Raw genomic sequence first — 27284 nt, 5'->3', positions numbered from 1 at the left:
CCGGTCCGTACTGGTTTATATCCTTGTTCTGCGTCTCCTGCAAGGCTGCCACAGTGGCTGTGGCCGTGGCCGTGGCCGTGGCCGCCGCCGCCGCCACTGCAGCTGCTGCGGCAGCAGCCGCCGGCTGAGTGAAGTCAGCGGGCGGCCTGGTGTGCGGAGGGATGCCCATGCCTGCGGGGGCGTTAGGACCCCCGGGGTAGCTGCAAGCGAGAAGAAGGGAAGACTTAGATACCTTCTGAATCTACAGATGAACCGCGGTAAGCCCTGGGCTGGGAGGGAGAAGACGGGTCATTCCCAGCCCTCCCGCCCCCAGCTCAGAGACAGGGGAGGTGTTTAGACTCAGAACCCAAAGGGGCGCGGGGCCTCCTGTGGGCTGGCAGCCCTTCGTGTCACTTGGTGACCAGCAAGCCGCCGTGTTGGGTGCTGGGCGGCACGGACTCTCGCGGCCGCTAGAGGGCCACGGAGAGGGGTGAAGCCCGAGAGGTGGTCTTGAGGAGGAATGGGCTGCCTCTGCCTGCCCCCCACATCCCTGCAGCATCTTCCTGGGGTTCTGTGCCCCTTCCTCCCTTCCTCTTGACCCTGGTGATTCTTGACCTCGTGCATCTCTGCCTCCACAACCGGCAGGGCGGTGACCTGCCTGACCTGCGTGGAGCAGCTCTCCCCCCGCTGCTGGGGCCGCCCTCTCCGTGGGTCCCAGCATATACAGACACCAGGCACAAGGGTCACTCTGAGGCCCGAGCACACGGTCCCATCACCACGGGCCTGACGGCAGCTGCTGTAGTGTCTGACTCACAGATCGGCCTCAAAGTGGGGAATGATGTGCCAGGAAGCACGGTGCTGGCATTTAAACTGGAATCTTCCTCCTGGGTGGAAGGCTGCTCACCTGGCCCCGAAGCCCCCGCTGCCGGGGTAGTTGGGCCGGCCGTACATGCTCTGCTGGATGTAGGGCTGAGCGGGCCCGGCCTTGGCCGAGAACTGTTGCTGCTGCCCAGCAAACTGGGGGGAGTTGAGGCCGGGGTTGCTGGTGGTCATGCCCGATGCCATAGGGTTGCCGCCTGGATTCATGGGGTTGTTGGCATTGGCCATAGGGTTCCCGAGGACCTGTGGGCAGAGAGTGGTTGTCACTCAAGCGGCACCCCAGGTGGCATGGGGAGGAAGAAGGAGACATGGGGAGGGGGCGGTTGCGATGGTGAAAGAGGGAGAACAGAGAGAAAGGAGGAGAAAAGTGGAGGCATGAATTGTTCCCAGAGCATATGAATGCTTCGAAGGGGTAATGCAGCCCGGAAGCGGGCAGCACAGAAGAGGAGAGCCTCAGCCTGTGATCGAGTGAGGCAGGGCTGGTCCTGCCCCTGGTGCCAGGTGGAAGGCACTGGACTTCTCAGCCCTCCCCCTGCCAAGGGTCCTGGATGCCCGGAGGGTCGGGCCACACAGAGGCCCTGGGATGCTGCTCCGTGAGGGCGAAGAGAAGCCCATCTGCCAGCTCCGGAGGGTGGCGGGATGCTGGCCGAGGGGCCCCTGTGCCCCAAGACTGCAGGGAGGCCCAGTGGTGCCCTCCCAGGTGGCAAACAGCCCAGAGCCTTCCGCATGGCCATGGCAGAGGCTGGGCAGGCGGGAGAGGAAGGAGTGGAGGAAAGAGGAAGGGGCGAGAGCAGGAGGCAGGTTTGGCCAGGCGTGTGGGGAGGGGTTTGTCACAAGCTGAAAGCTCACCGTTTTGCTAAAATCTAACCCAGGTTACCCAGTGTCAAAGACCCCAGACACTGGGGCCCTGAGGCCAGTAACAGCCAGGAAGTTCTCCCATTTATCCAACCAAAGTAAACGTGGGCTGGGGAAGAACTGGCTCTCCGTCAGATGAGACTCATTCCCCAGGAAGGGCCCCAGACCGGGGACGGTGTGTAGGGGCCAGCTGCCACCTTCCTGAGGCAGGTGTGGAGGGTAGAGGCGTGCCCACAGCTGAGTGTGCCCTGAGAGCCGGTCTTTCCAGCCGGGCAGAGCCCGGGAGAGTCAGGAGGGCTGGCACGGGACGGGGACCCAAAGGCCCCGGGGCTCAGGGGATGGTCCTGCCTGGGAGGGGCCGGGGCTGGGGGCAGGAAAGGCTCTTACCTGGCTCTGGGATGTGTTGGTCACTCCCCAAACCGTGGTGACCACGGAGAGGGAGCCGGGAGGCTGGTTGGTGTTCTGCTGCCAAGGGACAGAGTCATAGGGGAACGACCCATCACTGCAGAGGGAGACAGAGGGGGGTTCTCAGGGGCCGCGTACACAGGAGGGCCCCGCCACTCCACCACGCTCCGCAGCTCCCAGCCCAGCCCAGGTGACCCCCGTCTCAGCCAGCTCTAGACCCCCAGCCCTGACAGGCTGTCCGACGCCGAACAGGTGACATCGCACGGTGACAGACTGTGCCAAGCGACCACCTCTCCCCGCATCGCTGGGGACACCCCCATGGCTGTCTGTCTCACCTTAGGCCACCGAAGTCCACAGGCCGCGCTGCGAGGAAGAAGAGAGAGCCGCAGGCCCAACCTGAGCTCCTCCTCCAACCACGCTCTGACATGAAGTGGTCCCTCCAGAAAGCTCTGGTTCCCCCACACCCGCTTCCCCTTGGAACTTCCCGGTCCCTTCTCAGAAAAGGCCGGAAGGGCCCCAGTCTTGAATTTCACCTCTTCCCCCTTCCTCCTGACCCTTCAGAGCAGGTTGGCCACACAGCCCTGCGGATCTGGACTTTGGCAGGAGTTTCCTTGCGTCAGTCTCCTTCCCGACTCTGCATCACAGGTACAGGCCTGCCTGCCATGCTTCCTCCCCTGCTCCCAACCCCAGTCTCTCCTGCACATCCCTGCCAAGCTAATCTCCCTCCAACCCCCAAGACGCTCTGCGTGATCAAAGACCTTCCTTGGCTCTCAGTGTTTACAAGGCAAAGTCCAAATTCACACACTTCAGAGCGATTTACCCTGTCGGCTCATCAGCATACCCTGCCTCCCAGCTTGGCTCCCAGCTCTCCTGGAGCAGCCGTCCCCACGTCTCCCCAGTCTCGTCGCTAGGCCCAGATGTACCCACTGTGTTTGGTGACATCTCCTGGGAAGCCCCTAAACACCAGAAGCAAGGACTTAACCTTAGGCCCAACACCCCATCCTATACACAGTAAGTGCTCATTAATGGCCTCCTGTTAGTTGTTGCAAAGAGTGACTCCAGGGAGAGGGAGAGGGCTGTTGGGGTTACAGCATCGAGAACACGCCCGAGGCCCAGCCTTTATGAGTGCTGAGCCAGGGCTGTCTCTCCTCTGGAGCCTGTTCCGCTTGGACTCTGGCACCTCTCACGAGGAGAACATCCCGGACACGGCCCCAGAAGGAGCAGAGAAACAGAGCACCCACATCTGCTTTAGTGGCCCCGCACAGCACCCCGACGGGCAGCAGTGAGGCCTGCCGGGCAGCACTGCTGGGTACCAGGATGGGGGAAGGAGGCCTGGAGGAGGGTGGCGTGGTAGAAAGTGCCTCGTGCCTCTGCTGGGCTCGTGCCTTCGTCACAGGAAGTCGGCAGGGGGCAAAAGCTCTCACTCACTCCTGGAGAGCTTCTACCCCAGCTTAGCAGGCCCTGGGGGTGCTGGGAGCCAGCCCAGAGGTCAGGACTTATAGGAAGGAGACATAGTCCTGCATGACAAGCAGCCAGAGAGGAGCCGGGGGTCTGAGTTTCACGCCTGTTTCTTGCCAGGCCGAACCCTCGGCAGTCAACACAGTCAAGGCACGCGGGGCCCTGCAGGGGCGGTCGGACTGGAGGGCAGGACCAGGGCACTGTCTGCCCAGGCTTGCTCTTCCCCGGCCTCACACCCTCTTGCCCGGCCAGCCCCTGGCTTCCTTCCTATCTCTGCTCAGAAGTCACCTCACTGGAGTGGCCTGCCCCGACCTCCTGGTCTCAGAGAAATCCTACCGCTCCCTTTGCCTCCTATCCTGGCTTTTTTTTTTTTTTGGGGGGGGGGGTACCCTGGATATAAGTCCTGTCCCTCCCTGGCTCAGGGGACAAGTTCCTCCTGCCAAATGGGCCTAAGAATGGTACTCCCCCACTTTCCAGAGTTTTTAAGCTGTAGGTCATGAAACCCGAGCGGGTCAAGACATCAAACCAGCATGAGGGGAAAAAAAGAGGGAATAAAACAGAAAGTAGTTAAGCATGAACACGTGGTGAGAATACATATTATTCCCTGAACTTAACATCTTGATTTTATATACACGTATGAGCGGGTCCTGGGTCACAGCCGTTAATACGTGCATTTACTCTGGGTCTCAGTCAAGGAAGATTGAGCAACACAGGCCTCGGTCGTGTCAGTCTGATGTGGCTCAGAGAGACGAACGCAGACAAAAGGGCTTTCTCAACTAGAAAGGGACACAGGCTGGAGCATTACTCGTGATTTCCAGGGGCAAACAGCAGGCCAAGAACCTGAAGGGGAGGAAATGTCCTCGGGAACCAGCCCTCCTGCCTGCTCCCTGCTCCTGCTGGGAGCATCGTGTCTGCATCATGTTTGATGATGGGGGGTGAGGCCGGGATGCACAGGCCAAAGGTGACAGACACCTCAAACTCTGCATCTGGGATGGCCGATGGGGACCTGGGTGCCCAGAGAGCTGGGGGGGGGGGGCGCAGCAGCAGCACAGGCAAGTAAGCAACGAGCCTGCTCGTCAGCACAGTTGGGCTAGACCCACCTCTCTGGCACAAGTCACAGAGGGCTGGGGTACCATCTGGTCGCGGGCCTGGCACACCACAGTCTCGAAGGGAGGCCCTGCAGGCGACAGTTTTAAACAACGGAGAGGAGACCCCTAGACACCAGCTGTCCTGTGAGGCTCATTCTAGGTGTGCAGGATTAAACACGGGACTCCCATCAGCTTAACAGAACACAAGGGTGAGTCTGTCTTCTCTCCCCAGTCCGCCTGCCCCACAAGCTCCCATCAACCCTCCAGGCTGATGGCCCATTCTGCCCGAGGTTCGTGTCCTTTTAGCACGCACTCGGCAGGCTCGGGAAGAAAAGTCCTCCGGGAGCCCCTGTAGCCCGGCAGGGCCCCGCCTGAAGCCTGGGCGGGGAGCCGGCAGCTGCTGTCTCAACGCCTCGGGTGGGGAGGCCCCGGCTCACCAGGATACTGCACAGGCCCACAAACAGGCTCCCAACTGCCCTGCAGCTCCGTGGGTGGGCCTTGTGGGCGGAAACCAGCTCCTTCCTGTTTCGTCCCCTCCACCCCAAAGCCGGTGAGAAGCGACTGGAACCATCGTTCCCAAACCGGGCATCCCACCGCCCGGCTGCAAGGTTCACCCCAGAGCCCAGGCACATACCAGGAGCGCACGCGTGTGGATGGGGACACGTATGTGTGCGTGCACATGAGCCCCGCTGACATGCTGCTGTGCACACGCGGGGGAAGAGACAGGCACACGCATGGAGGGGCGGTCTCGGGGACTTGCTCGCCCCCACTCGCACCTGCTGCAGAAGCAGAAGTGGCAGCCGCACCAACACGGCTGTGACTCATCTCCTGGGGAGACGGCTCCTGCTGTCGCAGTGAAGGCTCTCGCCCCCACAGGCCCATGGCAGTCAGCCCTGCCGACGCCTCTGCCCGGACTCAGACACCACCGCCAGGGGGGCTGCCCGGCTCCGGCTCCCTGTGCCCAAGGAGCAAGGACAAGCCAGGTTCCTGGGCCCTTCCAGTGTGGGAGGGGGCCCAGGGTGATGAAGAAGAGGCCTAGAAGGCCTGTGTAGGGCTGTGTAGTTCTGAGACTCTTCCTTCCTCCGGCAAATACTATTTAACCTGCAGATAAGTTCAGCCCAGGTCGGGAACCACTCTCTCCTCTTACCCATACCTGGTTGCAATTCAAAGGGAGGCCAGGGCTCCTGGAGCTGAGAGAATCCCACTCTTAGGAATCCTGCCTCCTTCTGTTGGCCCTCAATCCAGCACGGCCTGGTTTCATGCCACAGCTCCCCCAGCTGCAGTCTAGCCCAGCCAAAACTGCCCTAAGAATCCAATCCACCCAGAGAGACAGCAGTCCCAGAAGCCACTTGGAATCTCAGCAGGGCTCTGCCTGCCAAAAGCTCCCTAATACGGGGACAGGCGCTTTCCCATCTCTGTGCCTCTTCCCGGTCTGGGATGCTGTATCCTCACCCTGAAAAAAATGCGACTCGTCCTTCCCAGGCTCCTCTTCCAAAGGCCACCTCCTTCAGGAAGCCCTTGCCGCATCCATTGGCCTGAGCTCTACTTGTTCCTCGCATTCCTAGGGCCCGACTGGGGGCCCAAATGAGAGCCCTCCTGCCTTTTTCCTTCTGCCCCAGGAGTCCTGAGTTAGGCTACCTGTGCCTGGCATGATGTCTTCAAACCTATAGGGCTCAGAAAGCCTTTGCTAACCAGAGAGAAAGCCCACCTCTCCACACTCTCCTCAGAGGGATGCCTGAGAAGGGAAAACGGCGCCCATTCCTTAATTCCGATTGCTGACCACTCACAGTGCGTTTGTGACCCCACGGGCACCGGCACCCAGGAAGTGAGAGGTCCTGCCCTCTGGGGAGAGGGACAGAGGGAAGCTAATGAAGCAGCTCCTTACTCTCTTTATGCCTCAGTGTCCTTGTCTGTAAAATGGGGATACTAGTACTTCTCTCAGAAGGCTGTCACGAGGATTACACGAGCTCACACGTCTAAGGCACAATGGCCACATCTGGCATAACGCAGGCACCTAAAAACTGCTGGCTGTTGCTGTCGTTGTTATGATTTATCGCGTGGCTTCTAGAAGCAAGGAACTGTGTGAAGGGACTTTCACCCGAGAACACATTCCCTTTAACGTGGGCTCGACAGATGCATCTCTTAGGAGCTGAGGCTCACAGGGTCCCAGAGTTTGTCCAGGGCAAGACTGCCAGATGGGTCTGACCACGCCCCACTGTCTCGGGGAGCTAAGGATCGGGGAAGATGGCTCCTCCCTGCTGGAAGATGGGGATAATGTGAGGGCAGCTATGACACGCTATGAGGGACATCTCGCAGTCCCTGAGAATTCCAAGGGGCACAGCTTCCTGAGGATTCTCAGGGAAGCTGCCCAGCATGAAGGGACAGAGGGCCTGTAAAGTTTGGTCTGAGAGACAGGCTGCAGAGAAAACCCAAACAGTGACCCAGGAAAAAACACTCTATCCATCAAATCATTAGCTTTGGCCCGCACCAAGTATCCTGGCAGATATTCAGGGACTCCAACCAAACATTTCTGAGGCTAATACGCAAATGGCAGAGGGAGGCCCTGTGGTACAGAGACTAAGTTTCTGGGCTCTAAACCTAGACTCTTTATAGGGTCAAACCTGGGTTCTGCTACCGACAATTTGCATCAACTTGAACTTAAGGCAGCTCACCTTCCTCATCTGTAAAATGGGATGAACGCTCTCCTAAGATGAAACATACGAATACAAGTTCGGCACAGTGCCTGGCACAGAGTCCCTGCTAAATTGTACATACGCTCTCCTCTCTGTTTCTCCAGCCTGACTGCATGTAGGTAGGCACCCATGCTTACTTGCTCATACAATGATGGTGCTTAGAAGTTCTGCAGAAATGCTATCGATGAGAGGGAGTGTTATCATCATTCCTGTTCGTTTTCTGAGCCTCTGAGGCTTTGCTTCAGTGTCCCTCTGCCTTCCTGTTTCTAGTGAACTCCTACCTATACTTCAAAGCCCAGCCTGGATACTCCCTTTTGTGATTCTCTTAAGCAGAAGCAAGGACGTTTTCCTCTATTCCCTCAGCTCTTTTTGTCACATGAAAGAGCTTTTCACGCTGCAGTTATAGTAGACGATTTACATGTCTGTTTGGCAGCTCCATGGGCACTGACTGATGTTTGCTAAATGTGAGAAAATGAGTAAAGCCCAGCAAGAGGGAGTGATGATTCCTGGCTCCCGGGTACCTCCTGTGGCAGTGTCTACACAGACATTCATGGAGGGAAGAGGAGGGGAGGGCTGAGTTATTTCTTCCCTTGCATTTCTAACAGCCACTTTATTTGGGAGAAATAACGAATTCCTATTAAGGGTATTGTCAGACCCTAATTAATTTCCCTGATCTGGCTATATTGGTCCCGTCTCCATGCAAGGCTGTAGAGTTACCATTAATGAAACACCAAGCCAGTGAGGAGCTGAAGCTCCCACCCTCTTTAATTTAGGGGGACCATTAACACTGCTCTCTATCATCACAACGACTCGGGCCGCTTCCTTTCCTCCCTGTGGTGAAACATAGAGGGAAATGCGTCGCTAACTGCATATTACAGGGTTTTAAATTTTATCAATAGGAAGGGGGAAAGGAAAAGATCCTGTATCTTAGCAATCTGGAACCGATGGAGCAGGATTTATGGGTCCTTCAATCCCCCTTTCATTTCTTTCTTTCTTTCTTTCTTTCTTTCTTTCTTTCTTTCTTTCTTTCTTTTTCTTTTTTCCTTCTTTTCTTTCTTTCTTTCTTTCTTTCTTTCTTTCTTTCTTTCTTTCTTTCTTTCCTTGCTTTTCTTTCTTTCTTTCTTTCTTTCTTTCTTTCTTTCTTTCTTTCTTTCTCTCTCTTCCTTTCTTTCCTTGCTTGCTTTTCTTGCTTTCTTGCTTTCTTCCTCGCTTTCTCTGTCTTTTTTTAATTTTCTGGGGGCAAGAAGGGCCTGTTACCCTCTGAGCTTTGGGTACGGCTACACAAAAGCAGCTAACAATGAAGGCGGTGAAGGTAGTGTGATGTGACCAAGGAAAGGAGAACACCAGGGGTCAGCTCTGAATGATTCCTTCTTCGTCAGCTGACAAGAGTGAGAGCGCCAGAGTCTGCCGGCACCGAGCGGAGGGCTGGGGGAATAATGACTGGCCTGTGGGACATCTTGTGTGCCAGGCCCGGCGGCAAGCACATTCCAAGTCCTGCACTGCTGTTATTCTAGTGCTACAGATGAGGAAACTGAGGCACAGAGAGGTTACAGAGCTGCCCAAAGTTCCCCAGCTGGAAGATGCCAGGGCAGCAGCTCGCCTCCCGCAGCCTGGCTCAGGGCCTGTGCCCCAACCTGCCGCACCGAGGGGAGCACCGGGGCCGCACCCAGGCACCTCTCTTCTGGGGGTGCCGCAAACCCCTCTCCTGGAAGAAGGGCAGCACCCCTTGATTCCGGAGTGTTCCCCAGCTCTAGCGGGCTCTGGCTGTAATTAAACGAAGAGTGTAAACAAGATGTATTAGGCTTTTAATTACTTCTGCAGCACTGATTTGCATATGGACAATGTGCTAATCACAAATGGCTTTTTTAACCACTCATGAGCAAGAAGAAGGCAGAAACGTCTGCCGGCAACAAGTCTGGGCCGCTGCGGGGACTGTGAAGGGGTCTAGCTGCAGGACCGTGGGCCCGAGGCCCCATGCCGCCCTGGGCTGGCCTCTCCCGGCCCTCCTTCTCCCGCCCGAAGCTCTGCACATCCCTGTAAAGTGGAGAGCACACACCTACCTACAGCTCGCTCATCAGGACCAGACTCTAAGACGGCCCATTGACTGCTCCACAGACCACAAAGCCCTCCCCAAACGTGCGGGCACCCGACACTCCTCCTGACACCGTCACCCTCAGCAACTGCCACGGGGCTGCCGTCGGCTGGCCCTTTCTGATGCCTGGGGCCTGCGTGGCAACGAGTGCCACCATGTGCCTATCGGCTCGAGGGGTCACGGGCCCCAACTCCCAGCCTGGTGCTATGGCACCAACCTCCATGTAACCTTTCCTCTGAATGTCCACGACGGGGCGCCTGGCTGGCTCAGTCGGTCAAGCGTCCGACTTCGGCTCAGGTCATGATCTCACGGTTTGTGGGTCTGAGTTCTACGTCAGGCTCTGTGCTGACAGCTTGGAGCCTGCAGTCTGCTTTGGGTTCTGTGTCTCCTTCTCTCTCTGCCCCTCTCCCACGTCAAAAATAAACAAACATTAGAACAAAAATGTAAATGGCTGTGACCATGCGACAGTCACACAGTTCCCCAGAGAGAGCCTGGGGCTTCAGGCTTCCAAGGCTCCCTCACCCTTTTATTTACTTGTCCTCAGAGCCTACAGACAAGGACCCCTGAGTTTTCAAACAGCCACACATCTCAAACACCAAATCCTGGACATCACAGGGTCCTCAAGCTCACCTGGGTTAGGGTCTCCTTAATTATAAGGCAAGAGGGGCTTCTGTCCCCACGTCACTCAATACACTTGTGGAGGAGGATGGTCAGAAAAGTTTCCTTTCTGTGAAAATACTTGACTTTCTCTTCAACTTTCTTTCCTTCTGGTTTTGGAAATTACATGAGAACTTAAAAGGTGATGCCCCTCATGGGAATTTCCTGGGAAATTCATGAAGCTACGAGTAGAGACCAACCAGTCTCAGAAAGAAGTGTTATGTTAAGGAGGCCACATTCCACGGAAGCAGCTGGTCATCCATCACTTCTCCGTGAAACCTTCCAGGGCACAGGGCTCTCCCATCTCTGAGAGGCTGCTGTTTTGCATTCTCCATCATTCTGTGAGCACATACAGGGAGCTGAACCAGTGGTACAGGTGGCAGGGCACTGGGTAACCAGCCAGTGGCTCTTCGGCCCACTGAGGGAAAGCCAGTTCAAACTCCTAGAAGGCATCTGCCCAGCTCTCAGATCAAACCCTTGAAGACCAAGGCCCATGTCGTCTGGGCAGCCTCTTGACAGCCATTTTCCTCCTTTGGAACCCCAAGGCCAGGCCGACCTGTCACCGAACCCTAACCCTGCCTGGATCTGGCAGTTCTCAAGTCGCCTCACTGGTCTTACTTCCCCAACTAGCGAGATGCAGCCCCTGGAGCACAGACATCCCTCATCTGGTGAACTCCAGGACGGGACATTCTCATGCTGGCAGCTCAGCTCAGCAACAGCCTGGCAAAGGCCTGGCCGGGGTCCAGATCCACGGCGCCCCGTGGCCTGAACGGTCATGGCCAAGCAGGTCTGAGGCAGGCCTCTAAGCGGGGCTGCAGGGCCCTGGCCCAATTGGAGGGGGACAGGCTGGAAGGACAGGACGTGTGAGGCAACAAGAGGCAGGATGAGTCTGGCGGGGCAGAGTGGGAACAGACTAAAAGAAGGGTAAATGTGAGCTGGGTAGTTTAGGCTGCATTCAGCCCCACCTAGTGCACAGTGGCTGGCAGCTGCTCAGACGGACAAGACCTGTGGCTTTTTGCTGAGCCAGGGTGAGGGGAGGAAGGCCAGAGGTGGGTTTTGTCTCTCTAGAGCAGTGCTTCTTAGCCACAGGTGATACCCTTGGCCCCAAGACTGTGTGAAGGTACTTAAGCACCGTGGGGGCGGGAGAGGGGGCAGTAGAAGAACCGAGTGGGCAGGGACCGAGATGTTAAATGCCCTGCAAAGTCCTGCACCATGAAAAAATGCCCTGGCCCAAATGCCAACAGGGTACCACCCACCAGGAAACACGCACAGAAGGGGGGCTGTCCTGAGTCTGAGTGGTCACAGGTCGGGCTGAGGGTGCGGTGAGGCAGTGGTGACGGGCTTGCCGTCCTATAAAGTGCTTCTGGCAGAGGTAGGGAACCACGTGTTGGGGCCGTCCTGTCTGGGCAGGGTGCTGGACCTAAGGAGCTCCCCTGGGGCTCTGAGAATCAACAGTCTCCAATTCAATTTGTGGAGTGTGGCCAGTGCCTGCGTCCGTGGCAGTGCCTCAACGGTGTGAGCCAGGTCTCCTGCGGGGTGCTCTGGGTCGCGGGTGCCTCGGTCGGGCTGGGTCACGAACGGGAGCCTAGCTCTGACTGCAAATGCACCTCACCCCGAAACGCGCTCGTTGGCGGGACCCGCAGAGGAAAAGCAGACAGCGTGGCGGGTCTGTTGCTCGGCCGGCAGAGAACTGGGCGAGGGCGTGCCCAGCTCAGCAAGGCACCTGCGGAACACTTAGCCACAGGACTTGCTGGGCCCGAGCCCACACGCCTTCTGAGGCCGGTGCAGGGCAGACCGGCCAGTTCCTCAGTGCCTGATGGCCTCCACCACACCGTTCCCACCTGTGTCCCTGGGCTTCTGGTGGCCCCACCCCTGCACTAACAGCCCAGCCTCACTCAGCTCCTGCATGGTCGGCCTGGGCTCGCTCTGTCCCCATCCATCTGCCGGTGGGACCATCAGCTCTGTGACGTTCTCGAGCCCCTTCTGGGCCCCGGGTGTCTCCGGGTTTGCCCAACATCTCGCTCAGGAAAAGGGGGAAGACCCTGGGCTCAGGATGGTTACCTTTCAGCCCAGAGTCTAGAACCTCAAGAAGAGACGGCCCTCCACTGAAGGGACAAAGCAGTCAGGCTGGGTAAGACCAGCGCTTGCAGCCTCCGTTGTCACGCTGGAGAAACGGCGCTCACCCACACGGATTTAAAGAACAGCGGCATTTGAGAAAACAGGGAATGTCCTCACGGCTGCTCAGAGGCCCCCACCCCAGTCCTGCCACCTGAGGGGCTCTTCCAAGGGCACGTCGGGGCCTGAGGGCTGGCTGCCCAGCGCCCACCCCTGGAGGCACGTGCCCACTCACCTGTGCGACAGAGTGGGTTTCATGGAGCTCATGGAGTTGAGGGGAGGCTGCATGGGGAGTTTCCCGGGGGCGTCGCTCTGGCGGCTCTTCTGATGTCGGAGAAGCAGCAGGCGGCCGAGCTCCTCGCACCAGGAGGACAGCAGGGCTACGAGGAAGGACAGGATGGTCAGCGGGCCCCGCGGCCACCTCCTCCTGCCACGCCCACACCCCCGTCGCGGGCCCACACTGGGTGCTCCCACCTTCGTGTGACACTGGGAGAGCCACTAAGCCTCCTCACCTGTACAGCGGGACTAACACCCCGAAGGAAGGGCTAAAAGGCTCCTGATGCTGGAGGAGGGCAGCAGAGGGGGGCGCATTTCAACGGCTACCTCTTTGAGAAGGACAAGCCCAGAGGCGGCAAAGAGGAGAGACCGGACATGACGGAGGAGACGTCAGGGGTCACACCCCCGAAGCAAGGGAGGGAGCCACGCACAGACCCTGTGTGGGGCGAGCTTAGGAAGGGCCTGCCGGCCCACCCCCAGACTTCTCAGCGAAGCCTCTGGACAAGCAGCCCGACATGGCTTCTCCCCCTCCCCAGAGGTAGGGCAGGCGGGGAAAACTTCACAAGGAATCCAGAGCCTTCCTGGAGCCTAGTGAGGATCCCAGCAGTGCCTGCAGGGTCCTCCCTGGAAGAACTCCCCGCAGAAGTGCCCATCCTTCCAGTCAGCCCAGCGGCTGGCCCCTGTGTGCTGGGCACCCACGCTTTGGAGAACGAAGGATTTCCAGGGCAGAGGGCGGCCCACGGGTGGGGGCTAAGCTAGAGCGTGTGAGGGGGCAGCAAGGGCAGAAGCACAGGAGGACCCTCCACGCCCAGGCTTAGAGACATTAAACACAGAGAGAAAAGCAGCTGAAGTTAACGGGGTGCTGGGGAATCATCTTCCACCGGCCTGAGGTAACCACCAGGGGCCAAAAGCAGCTTAGGCTCAGTCTGTCTGGCCAGGTCTTCCAAAGAGCATGAGGGAGTCCGGAAGGCCGGGCTGTCACCACCTTGCCGTGTGAACCCACGGAGCTCGGAGACCCTCTCTGGCCCTCCATTTGCTTGCAGAGGAAGAGGGATAACGACTCCTGCCCTGCCTTCCTCCCAGGGCTGTGGTGAGGGGTAGACGGGAAAACTGCTGAGACGATTGCGTGGGAGCAAAAAGGGGCGACCACACCTTGGCCCCCTCCTGCCATGAGTACTTCAGCCGGACTGGTCTGTCTGATGGCTACGGAAGTAGCCCCGCCAGGCAGCCGGGGGCCTTTGGAACCAGGACGGCTCAGCTCAGCCACTTGGCTGGGTGCAGAGCCCGCTCCCTCATTTCCAGGCTCTCCCATCTAGATGCTGTACAACATGCTTCCGCGCCCTTCTGTTCAAACCTGCCCTGCATGATCCAGAATGCCAGCTGTTATCCCCATTCTACAGATGAGCAGACTGAGCTCAGGCAGGTGAAGGCCCTCGCTCACAGTAACCACGCCTAGACGGGCAGAGGCACAGATGGTGTGTCCCCTGCCCCACACCCCAGTGGGGAAGCCCAAGCCTGAACCAAAATGTGGGGGAGCGGATGAAACCCTTCAGGAGGCAGACACCAAGTGGCTGTGGTCTCCAGCCCTGCCAGTTCAGTGAGGAACCCCTCAGGCCACGTGCAAATCATGCCCGTTGCCACGTTCAGCTGGCACTGGGGGAAAAAAAAAAACAAAACCTTGAGGCACAAAGCCCTGCCTGGAGGGGTTGCACAGGGCTGTCGCCTCAAACTGCCCAGACCCCGGGGAGAGTGCCCCATTAGCCCGAAAACCCGAAAGGCAGGGCCAGGGACCCCCTGAAGTCATGTCACACTCTGCCCCTTCTCATGGCCCGCGTAAGCTTGATCAGTAGTGGGGGGCTAGGGGTTCTTTCCCGCTCCTCCCCAGGCGGGCAGGGGCCAGGGGCCAGCCACTAGGACCAGCCGGAGAACCCTGCACATGCCGTCCTGCTGAGGCTGCCCGGGAGCAAGGTCCACCGGTTACCAGGGACCTGCTGGGGGCTCAAGGACAAGAGAAGGGCAGCGGTTCTTGCAGGGAACAGGGCGGGGCGGTGACGGGCCCTCCCGGCTTGCTGGGTTTGTCTGCTCTGCTGGTGCAGGGCCTGAAGACATCCGGTCAAGGAGGAAAGTGTGGGCTGAAAAGCAGCCTGTGCCCTCGGCCAGGAGAGCACCTGTTTCTGCCTCCAGGAGGGGCTGCTGGGGGGGGGGGGCAGCTAGGTCTTAAGAGATATGTCCTGGCCCTCTTTGTGAGGCTCATCTTGCCACCACCTGCACAGGGAGGCCCCTACCCTGGCGTGTGTCTGCCCAGAACCAGGGCAAAGCGCCCCTAAAGCGGGCATTCAGCACACATCTGCCGCAGCTGGAGGGGGAGGCAGCCTATTCAGAGAGGTTGGAACAAACAGAAATGAATTTCCAGATTGCTCCATTCTTCTCCTAAGCCCCTAGTTACTGCTTCTTGTGTGTGTGTGTGGTGGGGGGGAGGGGGCGGGCACTGGGCATCTGGAAACTCATTTGCACGCCAAGCACGAGGCCTGCAGGATCGCAGCGACGGAGGGACTGCTCGGCTGCCAGCACAAAGGATGGCCACAGATGGTGCTGCCCGCTGCCCGTGGCCGCGCCTCCCAGCCCTCACCCTTCCCGGGGGGCACCACGCCACGCAGGAGCTCTCCTGCAATGTCACGGGCCACCCCCCTGCTTGCTCAAGGACAGCCCTTGTCTCGTGGAGTGGTTTTCCGTTACGGGAATAAAAGTGAGCCGGTGGCATAGCAGAGCCTGGCTGTGAAGAGTCGGGAACGCTGTGAGCAGATGTGACATGTGCATTAGGCAGTCACGGTATCACACAGATGCCAGGACAGCCACGTTCCTACAATCAGGAGGCAAAGGGCAGGGAGCGAGGGAGGCAGCACCCTTCACCCCCTCGGCCTGAGCAGCCGGTGAGCACAGAGGCCACACTGGCAGACACATGGTGGCGGCTGCACGGGCACAGTGTGTGCTCTCTCATGGTGCAAGCCAACGCAAGCTGTTCTGGGGCAAATGCCGGTTCACGACGACATGTGGGAATGTGCAGCCAAAGAGGGAGTCTGGGCACCGTCAGAGACCCTGGAGGACTGACGGACAGAGGCAGGTAGGGGATCACACAGGGACAGAGAGACAGCCCAGCAGGGTGGGGTGTGTCTGGATGTGCACTGCCTGTGTGCGTGCATCTGGGCCGAGCTGAGTGTGTGTGCTCTGACGGGCCAGCCCCGCCTGCATGTCTCTCTGGCCCTGTGTCTCTCCTCTGGGCACTCTCTGCGGTGGGAAAGGAAAAGGGACCACTGAGCACAGGCTCTGGGACTCGGGAGGGATGCCAGGCATGAAGAGTCCCCGCATGGGGTGGGAGGGACCGGAAGGTGTGGTGCAGAGTGCATGAGGGTGCCCGCAATGGGAAGAGTTTCGGGAGGGGATACCAGCCTTCCACATCTCAGGGGCCCCTCCTACTGTGTAGACAGCCACCGCGGCCAGCCCTCTGGCAGGTCCTGGGAGGACCACTCACCCGGACAGTCTGGGTTCCACCCCTTAGAGCTACATGACCTTGGGCAAATCATACGAGCTCTCTGGGCCTCAGTTTCCTTACCTGTTAAGTAGGCATTGATGGCAATGCTCACTCCTTGGAGGGCTGTTGTGACATGTAAATGACACTAACCCCTACAAAGTGCTGAAAACAGTGTCTGGTGTAATAAGCATGGAGGCCCAGAAGGCACCATGTGTGGTCTCTGGAGAGCAGGTGAGGGTCTGCAGATGCTCCCTGTTCCCACTGGCAGGAAAGCGCCTTGAGAATGGGAGGAGGCCATCCCAGCCCCCTCCAGGAGGTGTCAAGGCAGCCCCAAGGGCACCAGTGCCCCCGCTGCCCTAAGAGAGGGCAGGGACAATGGTAGGCAGGCCACGGGAAGTGGGGGCTAGGTGCCCTGGCCCTGTAGTCCCACAGGTGACAGTACTTGGCTCATGTCCTGCCACCGTGAGATTTCACACAGGCTGCTTCGTGGCTCGGAGACCCAGTTTCCCGATCTGTGAAATGGGCTTAACGGGGGCTGCCTGCCTCAGAGAATGGATGTGAGCTATGATTAGTGTTGCCAACCAACTATAAGGCTGTCCGAGCAGAAGCCAGAAGGGGAGGGAGGGTGGGCAAGGGAACAAAGGAACCCTGTAACCCACAGTAGTCCCAGAAGAGCAGCCCCTGCATCCCACACCCACCACATAGCCCTGGGGGAGCTGGTGAGGCACTGACTTTGGAACCAGTCCATGAAACCTGATCCCAGCTCAGTCTTTACCACCCACGTGACACCTTGAGCAAGTTGCCTAATCTTCCTGTGCCTCAGTTTTCCCATCTCTAAAATGGGGTGGTGGTATTCTACTCCCCACCTCATAGGGTAGTTGTAAGGATGAGCTGAGTTACCATCAGGCCCTAGTAGGTACTAGCCACGTGTTTGCGACGATGACAATGGGCATCACTGACCCATTGGTAGATGAGTGACCAACAGGATGGGGGCCTCGGTGTCTCCGGCCACTTGGGGCCATACAACAGAGTCAAATGAACTGAAGAGGAATGCGGTTCCAGAAGTGCACAGGGGCTGGGGTGGCTGCAGGGCATCTGTAAGTCCCAGGCCCTGGAGCAGATGATGCCTACCTAGCTGGCTGCAGGCTCTGTGGAGTGGCCCCTTCCTCCTGCCTCCCTCCTGAGCCGCTGAGGTGGGTGCCAAGGGGCAAAGTGAGGACAATATCATGTGCCCTGCTTCGCCGGAGACACAGGATGCAAAAATCAAGTCCTCCCTTAGAGGCGGCTCTGCCTTTGCTTCAGCCACTGGAAAGGTGCCTTTAGCCCTGAAAGGGAGGAATTTGGGCTTCCCTGGGATCCACCACGGGACCCCTAGCCCAACAGCAGCCATCTGAGGGGTTCCTTGGGGTCCAGAGCAACCCAACACCCAGACTCGGACACCTCACCTGGCCCTATCTTAGGCCCTAGTCTTCAGCAGCCAAGTTCCTGATGGCCACACCACAGGGGAAGCAGCAGCCCTGAGGGTCAGTGGACAGGAGAGGGGACTCCAGCCAGGGGATGACGTGACAGCTGAGTTCTCGGTCCCACTGCCTGCACTCGACTCTCTGCAACTTACCCAGGGAGCCACAGGGACACCAGATTCCCACTCCAGACCTGCCATGGACCTAAACTAGGGCCATCTGCCACAGCATGTGTCTTACAGTCGATGTCATATTGTGCTGTGATTAGTGGTAGGACTTCCTTCCTAGTGGGACATAAATATTGGTGTGCATGACAACGGGAGGCACCTTCTATTACTGGGATGCAGTAGATGTGTCTAGGGACCCCTGTGCCAGAAGATGCTATGGCTAAAGCAGCATACACTCTTCTGAAAGAGACATGGAAATGAACTCCAGGTCTGAGCATCAGGAGGACACAGGATGCACATCTAGGAGGGTAGGGTGGGAAAATGGCCGACATTTGCGCCCCAAGATCTTCCTGGCTATGCCCCCTGCAGCCACCACAGGATGCTTGAGGGACAAGCAAAAGGAAACCAGATACAAAAGCGAGGGCAGGTCGGGAGTGGCGCCCAGGGCATGTTAGTCCTGGCTTGTCTCAGATGTGTCCTCCTTGGGGGCAGTGACAGGACCTGCATGTCTCTGTACCTGCAGCTGCTGGCAGAGGGACATGCAGGAGGGGCTGGCCAGATGGACTAGTGGGATGGGCTGGTCTCACCAGAGAGATGGCGGGGTGGGGGTGGGAAGAGGCTGCGTGGCAGGATTTGGGAATTGCCTGGGTTCCAGGTGTGGGGAGGGGGGGTGTGGGTGAAGCTGCATTCTCTAGACAAGCCCAGCAGCCAGCAGACAATGAGCCGGTGCGTGTGGAGGAGAGGCAGAGGCTGGGGTCGGGGAGTTAGAGCATCAAAGGGGTGATCGAGCTCACCCGGGCACAGGAGAAGGGCTGCCTGCCCCTTGCCAGGCTGCACTCCAGCTTGAAAAGCAGCCAGGCACCAGAGGCAGCCAAGTGGCCACAGGAAACAAGGCATTTGTTCTTTATGGAGGCGAGCAGGGGACGTTCAGACAGTGAGAGGCCTGGGCTGCTCATTCTGGGGAAGGTCTGCAGACTGGGAAGGGATGGGAGCAGCCATGGGTGGGGAGGGGGGCATCAGGGGGAAGGTATAGAGACCTGGATGTAAGGGCCAAGCCAGACAATTATCAAATGCACTGCAGCCTGGGGAAGCTACATGCAAAATGAAACAAAGGCATATTAAGTATCAAAGAGCATCTTAGCGACTAAAAGGCTGCTGGAGAACAGAGGAACTCTGGGTGTATATGAGTGAGAGTGTGTGTGTGTGTGTGTGTGTGTGTGTGTGTGTGTGTGTGTGTGTATGTTTGAGAGAGAGAGAGGAACAGAGAGAGAGACAGAAGGGGGGAGGGAGGAGGAAAGGGAAGAAGGGAGAAAGGAGGGGCTTCTGAGACCCAGGCTTGGGGCAGGACTCAGAGGTGCCCAGGAGGCTGTGGCCACCCCCTGGGGAAGGGGGTGAGGAAGATTCTTGCAGGGCGAGGCACAAAGATCCCTTGGGAGAATGCCAGTGGAGTTCACTGCTCAACGAGGAATATTAAGGACCCACACTCTCAAATGTTTCCGTGCCATCAGCTCACTGCCATCAGGACCGTGCCATCGGGACCCTCTGAAGTGGCAGCAGGAGCGGGAAAGTCTGGCCTGGGCAGCTGGAGGGCCCTGCCTGGTGAGTTGGGAGCAAGTATGGGCCTCCACGCTGGGCTCCTCCCAGCTCCCCACCCCGCATCTGAGGTCGTGTTCCCCGATCCACCCCAATTCCCCGGGAGCACCTCAAGCCACCTCAGGGAGACATCCCCGCCTCTGCCCCCCACAGAGACCAGTGCAGCCTGATCATCTCTGCAGTGTGTCCCCTTTGCTTCTTGCCTCTTGCAATCACCTTCTGCAGGCCTTGTCCCTTCGCCCCTGAATTACGACAAGCCCGGCCCATCATTTATCTCCGTCTCCAAACCTGCCTCCTGCCAACCCACACTATGCAAGGCGGCCAGAGGAATTTTTCCACAAATGTATTCTGATCACCTCTCTCCAGTCTGTGTCCCCGGAGGCTGTACGCTGCTTGGTAGGGATGGGAGATGTTCAATGGATGCGGAAATGAGTCAGAGAGAGCCGGGCTATCCGGGGGAAGGTGTGCTTTTGTGTTGTCACAGCAACCCACGGGCCATGAGGGGGGCCAAGGGGTTCGCTTCTGCAACCCTGGCACCCAGCACGGCCCTTGGCACAGGCCATGCACCAACACAACCGATGCACTGAAGAGAATCGCAGCTGATAACCCAATACAGGTAAGGCGGGAGGGATGGACAGACTGCACTTGCTGCATCCGAGAGCCAGACAATCGGGGTCAACCTGTGACCGGTGCCCTGTGGCTTTTAAACCTGTCAGCAGCTCCCCATTCCCCAGGGGCTGGGACCTGGCCTCAGGAACATCAGCCCCAAAAGGAATCTTATCCGGACGAGTCTAGAGATTGGCGCTGTCATCAAATAACACCTGTAACTGAGTCAATTGAGACCTGTTTTGTGACACGCACACCCACTGGCGGGCCACGCCAAAATGGAGTAGGAAAGGTAAGCAGATTACAGAAACCACCTCAGTTCCTATACCTTGGGAGGCTGGCTGCCGCCCTGGGTTCTCTCTGCTCTTGGGTTGACACTGCTGTTCATGTGGACAGTGGCCGCCTCACAGGGGATCCCAGAGCACCTCGCCCAGGGCTCCCTGGCCATGCTCTTTCCCCCTCCAGCCTCCAGACCCAGGCCACGCCTTCCCAGCTTCTGACCTTCCTTTCATCCCCCACCCATGGGGCCTTGGGACCACTGCCCAGGGAAGCTTGGGAGTAAGAGACCACGGGGACTTCTGCCTGTGTCCGGAGACCAGGATCCCACTCTCCAGAGCCGAGCAGGGAAAAGGAGTAGTGAGGGGCCAGCAGGGGAGGAGGTCAGGCGGGGACTGGTCTCTCCCTGTCATCTATAAAGTGGGAAGACAAGAAGAGGAACCTCTGTTCACAGGCCTGGTGTGAGGAGTCCCAGGATGAAGGAAGGGCCCAAGCTCTAAACCCCACGTAAGAAATGGCAAGTCTTGTGCCAGAGTCTTTGCTGTAAAACGCTGCCTACCTCCTGCCTCCAGAAGGCAGAGTGGTGGAGAACACACGCTGGAGCCAGTCAGCTCGGGTTCAAATCCCAGCTCAGCCACTTGGCAGCTGTGTGACCTGGGGTGAGTTACTTAACCTCTCTGTGCTTTGGTCTTCCCTTTAGTAAAATGGGGATAGTAAATATTACCTACCCCCTAAGCTGTCGGGAGGATTAAACCAGCTAATGTACATCACATGTTAGTACAGTGCCTGGCATATACAAAGGACTATAGGCAAATGAACCGTTTGTGTTGTTACTGAGCGCGTGGCTCCTTTAAGGATAGAGAGGCTGCCCTGTCTCCCCATCTACATGCTGTTGTTCAAATAAAACACAATTTCTTTCACTCATCTGTAAGAGCGTCACAAAAATGCTTATATACCACGGGCCCTAGCTTGTAGCACCTCTTTCATGCTGGGTGTTCCCTGGGCAGGCAGCGCTGTCCCCTAGTTCCCAGCTATGCCCGTTTTCCCTGCCCGACTCTCTGAAGCGGGCAAGACGATAGGCCCCCCACATATCTGAGCCCAGAAGCTGCTCACTTCCAACCCTGCTCTCGGGCCATGCGGTGCAGGTGGCCAGTTTGGGCAGATTCCTTCCCCGAGAGTGCCTGGGAGTGGGGACTGACTTTGCAGCCCCCCTCTCTAACCGGGCTGACAGAGCAGCTGACAAAGGGTCTCTCCTCTGGCCCCACACGAGGGGTGGTTAGCTGGGAGGCCCGGGCAGACCCTCGGCCCCTCCTCAGTCCACATGCCTCTGTGTATCTAGCAGGAGTGGGATGAGCGACAGGAGCCAAGGGCAGGATTCCTGCTCTGACCCATGACCCCCAAGCTGTCCGTGGAATTGTTCTTCTGCCTGTCCTCCTCTGTGGGCCCACTTCTGTCGGGTCCCCTGGAGATGGAAAAAGGGCCCCTCCCTGCCAGTTCTCCAAGGTCATCTCCTCCCAGAAAACAGCACAGGATGCACATGACCACAGACAGGCAGAGCCGGGGTCAGTGGCTGCTTGGGCTCAGGAGACCCAGCGTCAGCCCTAATGTGGCCACTGACCCAGTGGGCCGGCCTGGGGTCTATGTGCATGCCTCTGAAATGGGGTGACGTCGCCCCAGCATGGACAAGGAGGGTCTGATGGGATCACGAGCGTGCAGAGACAGCCCTTTGCTCGCCTGCCCGGCGCCCCCTGCTTCACTGAGCCTCACAAACCCCCAGCGGGGGCGGCCAAGGATGAGGCGGTCCGTATTTTAGGAAGCAGAAACGGAGGCCCAAGAGCAGGTGATTCAAACACAATAGTGACCCGGGGGTTGGTCCAGGATGGCTTCTCTTTCATCTCCCTGCGTCTGTGGTGTCACAGATCTGAGAACAGGCACGTCCCCAGGAGGCAGCTCTGTGCCTCCTGCCCACCTCTCATCCCGTGAGTTGGCGCCATCCCAGCTTCTTGTCCCACAGTCTGCACCAACTTCCTGTGTGACCTCTGGCAACTTCCTCCTGTCTCAGGGCCATATGTGAGAGGGGGGTAGGTGCTGTGCTCTCTGAGGTCTGTGGCCCCACGAATCAGCCCTGGTCTCATAAGGGGGTCACATCTCTCAGGGCTGAGGGCAGCCTCCACCCTTCTTAATCCTGCAGGTGCTGTGGGATTGTGGGATGAGCTACCTGTCCTCATGTCTGGCCTGGATGCTTCCCTCCCCGGGTTATAGAAGGAAAGGGCTCCAGAGATCTCACCTTGCCCAGGTACCCCATTTAATAAATCCAGGAGCCCAGAGCAGGGAGTGGGAGTGCTGAGGTCTGAGAGCAGGACCCGGGGGTAATGGGGGTTGGGGAGGGGGTAGGACTTCCCTCTGGTTACAAAAAACATCGTTCCTGGGGGGTTGTGGCCTGGACTTTGGCTGGCCCTGACAGCTGACCCCTGGACCATAAAACAAGAGGTACTTTCCTTGTGAGAAAATCTTACTCTCCTGCAAAAACAGCTGTATCATTGTACCACCACCACCGGCAGGAGCACGCTGTCCTCAGTTTCAACTGCTGGTTTTTCTAGATCAATCCCACACTCTGCTCCCTGCTCTGTCACCTGCCATCACTGTGGGGGTAGGAAAGTCAAGACAAGGAGGAATCATCTGCTGGCCCTCTGGCCGCCAGTGGCCCTGCCCCTCTCCTTGTCTGCCTGCCCTTTGTATCTGCGCACACACTCAGGCCCCACACGTGGGGAGGACAGACCAGGCTGGCGGTGTGGCTGGCCCCGGATGAGCACGGAGGCTCCTGGCCTGCCTTGCCCGGCCCTACCTGCATCGTTGTGCTCAGCATCCTGCCATCTCAGGTCCTTGCGTGGCCAGAGAGGGCCTCTGGGCTGTGTCCTTCCTCCCAGAAGGCTCTACACATGCTCCCACCCCTCTCCCCTTGGGTTGTCTAGGTTGGCAGGAGCTAGGAGGCTCAAGGCATGTGAACTCACCCTGGGAACTGAACTCCAGGGGACCTCAGAGCCTGAGCTGTAGGGATGATTCCCAACCCAAACCGGTTTGGCTGTCCTTCATCCTGCTGGGCAGGTCCTCAGACCCCAGAGGAGATGTCAGACAGGTTGAGCCTGTCCGTGGGCTTTAGGAAAATCCCAGCCTGGAAAATTCCCTGCCTACTTCACTCCACCACCTAGAGCCTTCCAGGATAACTGGTTCAGTTGAAAAGACAACCGAAACAAGCTCAAGGGGCCATTTTCATCAGAAAGAGAATGCCCCCTTTTCTTTAGTGGTGCCCCTCGGTCCTGCCAGCCTGTGGGATGGGCCTGGGCAGAGGCCATGGGCCGAACTGCTGCTGTCGCTAAGACCAGCTGGCAGGGAGCCATCACTGTGTCCTGTGCCCCTGCGAGGGGCGTGTGAGCTGGCTGTGGACCCTCATAAGCTACCTGGTCGTGGAGTGGCCACAGCCCCCATCATAGAGATAAAGGGCAGGCACAGAGAAGCTGGGGAACCTGGCTCAGGGCACACCTGAGCATGTGACAGGCTAGGACCAAGGCAGGAGTTTCTCCTCTTACCCCAGGGACATCTGCTGCTAATAGGGTAAGGGCAGGGGTCTAGACCACCTCAGCTGAAAGTTATACAGCATTAATAGCAAAGCAGGCATGCTGGGGAGGGGATGACCCCAGACACCCCACAACAGACTGAAGCCAGGTGGCCTCTGTGCATCTGTCCCCCCCCATTCTGGGGGGACATGGGTTCCAAAAGGACAGGTCCTTTGGCTACTCAAGGATTGACCAGAATATCCACTGGGAGGAGGGTCCTGAGAGTCAAGAAGTCTCCCTAGCTCCATTTTGCTCCAAGGTGCCACCCAAGCAAGATGGAGGAGAGCTCTCCCCATACTGTTGGCCCTGGCATGGCACGCCCACTGGGTCTGCAAGACCAGACCTGGGCCACATGGGCACACAGTGTGCCCCCAGGAGCCATGGAAGCTGTATGCCCCTCATTCCAGCAGGTGCCACCCGGAGAGCCAGTTTCTGTCCTGTATGTATAGTTTCTCCCGGGGCCTGAACACTCACTCTCAGGTAATGGGGGGGCGGGGGCAGTGACAGGAATCTGGTTCTTCCCTGGGTAGCTGACTTTGCTGAGGCTTCCTAGTTCAGTACTTGGCAGTGGGTCTATGTCCTCCTTCCTCCCACCCCTAGCATAAGGAGAGGTCGGAGTGGAGCCAGGCCCTTCCCAGGCTCGACCAGAAGCCAAGTCTAACCATCATGCTTGTTCATCTTCAAGGAAGGCAAGGGGACTGTGAGTCTGGGGGGTGGGGGTGAGAGGCCTGGCTGTGCACTCCCATCATTAGCTCTGGCCCCGGTGGCCAAACCCAGGCTCTTGGCCCTCATGGGAGCTGGAGCCGACAGCAAACCCCAAGATCCTCAAATGGAGGTTCCCTTTCACCTAGCCTAGGCTCACGAAGCCAGAGTAGACCATCCTGGGGTCTCGAGACCAGGCCTTGAGAAAGGTGCTGATCCCAGGGCGCCTTTGTTTCTATAAAGGAACCACCTGGAAAGCATCCCGGCCCCAGAGTGACTGAAGGTGTGTGTGCCACGGGGACAAGGACAAGAGAGAGACTTGGGGTGGGTGGCGCTTGGCCTGGTGATCCAGGTACTTGACTACTGAGAACTGACTTTAGGTCACTCACTGCTCTTTGAGAAAGAGCAAGTTGAGAAAAGACCCGCTGGCCAGAGCCCCAGCTCTTTTGCCTCCAAGTATTTGGACCACCCCCAATCCTTCTCCGCCTCCCCTGGCTCAGGGACCTCCTTAACCTGCAACGGTCTCAGGTTCACAGTACAAGAGAGGCAGACGATGCTTCCTTCCTCCCCAGCCTGGGCTCGCGAAGGGAAGACTAAACGATACAAAGGCTTGAGCGGCACAAGTGGCTTAAGGGTGGGGACAGAATTCCTGCTCTGGCGGCAGGCACTCTGCAAATCAGGCCCGTGTTTTAGCTCGGGGGCAGGTGACCTGGCCCCACGCTGTGGGAGAGGACAGCCTTCCAGTGCGTTCTCTACCCAAAACCGTGTTGCAGGGTTCTTTTCTCTTATCCACGCACCCAGCAAGAGCAGCCCACCGCCCACACATTTCATGTTTCTGCCTTGGCTTTCTAGTGGATCGCTTCTTTCCTGAGAAGCCCTGAGTGTGGATATTTGACGGGACCCCGGTAGCCACCCGTGGCTGGCTGTTGCCACGTCTCCAGGTGCCTAGCCGGGGGTTGGCAGTGGGTAACCTGGCTGCCTGAAACACCAGAACGGTCCCACTGTGCTTCCCTAAACTTCCCGGTTTAGTTTCGGGGCTTCCGGACTAGCAGTTTAGCACTGCTTCCCGGTGCAGTTTGGCGACTATCTCGTATTGTCGACTTGTTTTAGTTATGGATAGGTGGACACCACTCGAAGAAAAGATGACTTAGAGACTGAATTTATAGAACACGGGGGAGGGGCGGTGGGCAGGAAATGGGAGAGGAGTTTTCTCTTTGCAGAAGCTCCTTTATGAGATGAAATGATTCTCTGCGAGGTTTCTTTAAATATCCAGCTGCCTTGTTGCAATGAAAATAATCATTTATAAGAATTCCATTGACATACAGTACTTCCTGGCTGCACCTGTTTCTTAGAGAGTAACACATCTGGGTGATGTCTGCGTGAATCGGTGTCCTGGATGGTGAGGTCCCGGGGCAGGACCGAACCACCTGGGTCTCCAGGCCAGGGGGGTTCCAATTTTGCCTGTGCATCAGAATCATCTGGAAGGCTTGTTGAAACACAGAGTGCTGGCCACCAGTGGGGTGTCTGATTCAGCGGGGGTGGGAAGGAACCCAAGAATTTGCATCTCTAGCCAGTTCCGAGGCGATGTTGATGCTGCTGGTCTGAGAACCCCGCTTTGGAGAACCACTGCTCTGGACCAAGGGGAGGGCTCAATTGCCATTTGTTGCGTGATTGGAGAAAGGAGGAAAAATTCCTCCCTTTCCCTCTTTGGGTTCAGAAGGCACACAGGCTCTCAGGTCAAGGGGAACTGTGTGCTTGGCACATGATCTCTAACACTGTCGGCTGACTTCCCTGATTGTTACGTTCAAGGCCCTGGCGGTCTGACCCTGGCCTCTCTTCCTGGCCCCGGGTATAGGAGAAAGAACACTGGGTAGGGAGTCCAAAGTGGGTGAGTCCAGGTTTTATCTACTAGCTGTGGGCTGTGTGGTCTTGGGCAAGGTCCTGGCCGGTGTGTACACCTCTTTCTTCACCTGCAGGTAAAACAATCTCACCTACACGCTCTGAAGGTGTTAATAGGGCAACCTTGACAGTGGCTCCTGTGGATGGAGAACTGGACTCAGGCCAGGCCCTGTTCTGAGCCCTTTGCACACACTGTCTCACGCAAGCCTGCACTCTGTGAGGTAACTACTATCGTCTCCCCAGAACTTGCTAGTGTGTTAGCTGTCTGGTCCTGAGCCCTCTGCCCTGGTACCTGCCTCCCGGAGTGGCTGGGAGCACTGAGTGAGGTCCTGTGGGGCTCAGCATGGCTGTAGCTCTCAGCATGGCTGTAGCTCTGGAGGCAGCCCCAGGTAAGGCAGGCAGCAGGGGCGGGGCGGGGGGGGGGGGCGTGCAGACAGCAGCCTGGGCCACCTTCATTCAGGCCTGGCTCCCTGTTTCTCTTCCAGAGCAGCTGGGGGAGGGAGCCGTCATTTGTTTAGGCCTCTGCAGTGTTTAATCACCATGCAGCTCTGCCTCCCTCCTCCCCACCCCAGCACTTGCTCTCTCCCTGCAGGAAACGGCTCTCTGCCTTCTGCCTCCGATGTAAGCCATGAAAAATGAACACAGCACCCAGAGAGAAGGAAACACCGGGGCAGGGAGGGGCGTCGGAGCCAGATGACCGGCTGGTCCTAGCCCAGCAGGCACCTTCTAGTTGGGCCAGTTGGATCCTGAGGAGGCTTCTCAAGGGTCTGCTGGTCACATAACTGACCACCGAGCAGGGCCTCAGGGTCTGGACGGCCATCAGCCTGGGCGTCCGGAGCAAACCCAGCTGCCCCTGAGGGAGCTGCAGTGCAGGACCTTCCTGGGATCTCAAACCCCTGGAGGATCTGAGGACCAGGCTGATCTCCCTGCCTTTGTCCTGA

At 58.0% G+C, this 27284-nt stretch overlaps 1 protein-coding gene across 6 annotated transcripts in view; it reads right to left on the bottom strand.

Moving 5' to 3' along the window:
- The window catches only part of ZMIZ1 (zinc finger MIZ-type containing 1), a 233733-nt gene that overhangs the window by 23197 nt on the left and 183252 nt on the right, over positions 1 to 27284 (bottom strand). For all 6 annotated transcript variants that reach the window (XM_042907519.1, XM_042907513.1, XM_042907518.1 and 3 more), the window contains 4 exons: positions 12457 to 12601; positions 2101 to 2215; positions 884 to 1101; positions 2 to 200 (listed from right to left, as the gene is read on the bottom strand). In XM_042907519.1, the coding sequence (XP_042763453.1) occupies positions 2 to 200; positions 884 to 1101; positions 2101 to 2215; positions 12457 to 12601 (677 nt within the window). The remainder of the gene's footprint in view (position 1; positions 201 to 883; positions 1102 to 2100; positions 2216 to 12456; positions 12602 to 27284) is intronic.

This window comes from Panthera leo, chromosome D2 (genome assembly GCF_018350215.1).
Source record: "Panthera leo isolate Ple1 chromosome D2, P.leo_Ple1_pat1.1, whole genome shotgun sequence".
NCBI classification, from domain to species: Eukaryota; Metazoa; Chordata; class Mammalia; order Carnivora; family Felidae; genus Panthera; species Panthera leo.
This window is presented reverse-complemented; position numbering and strand designations above follow the sequence as displayed.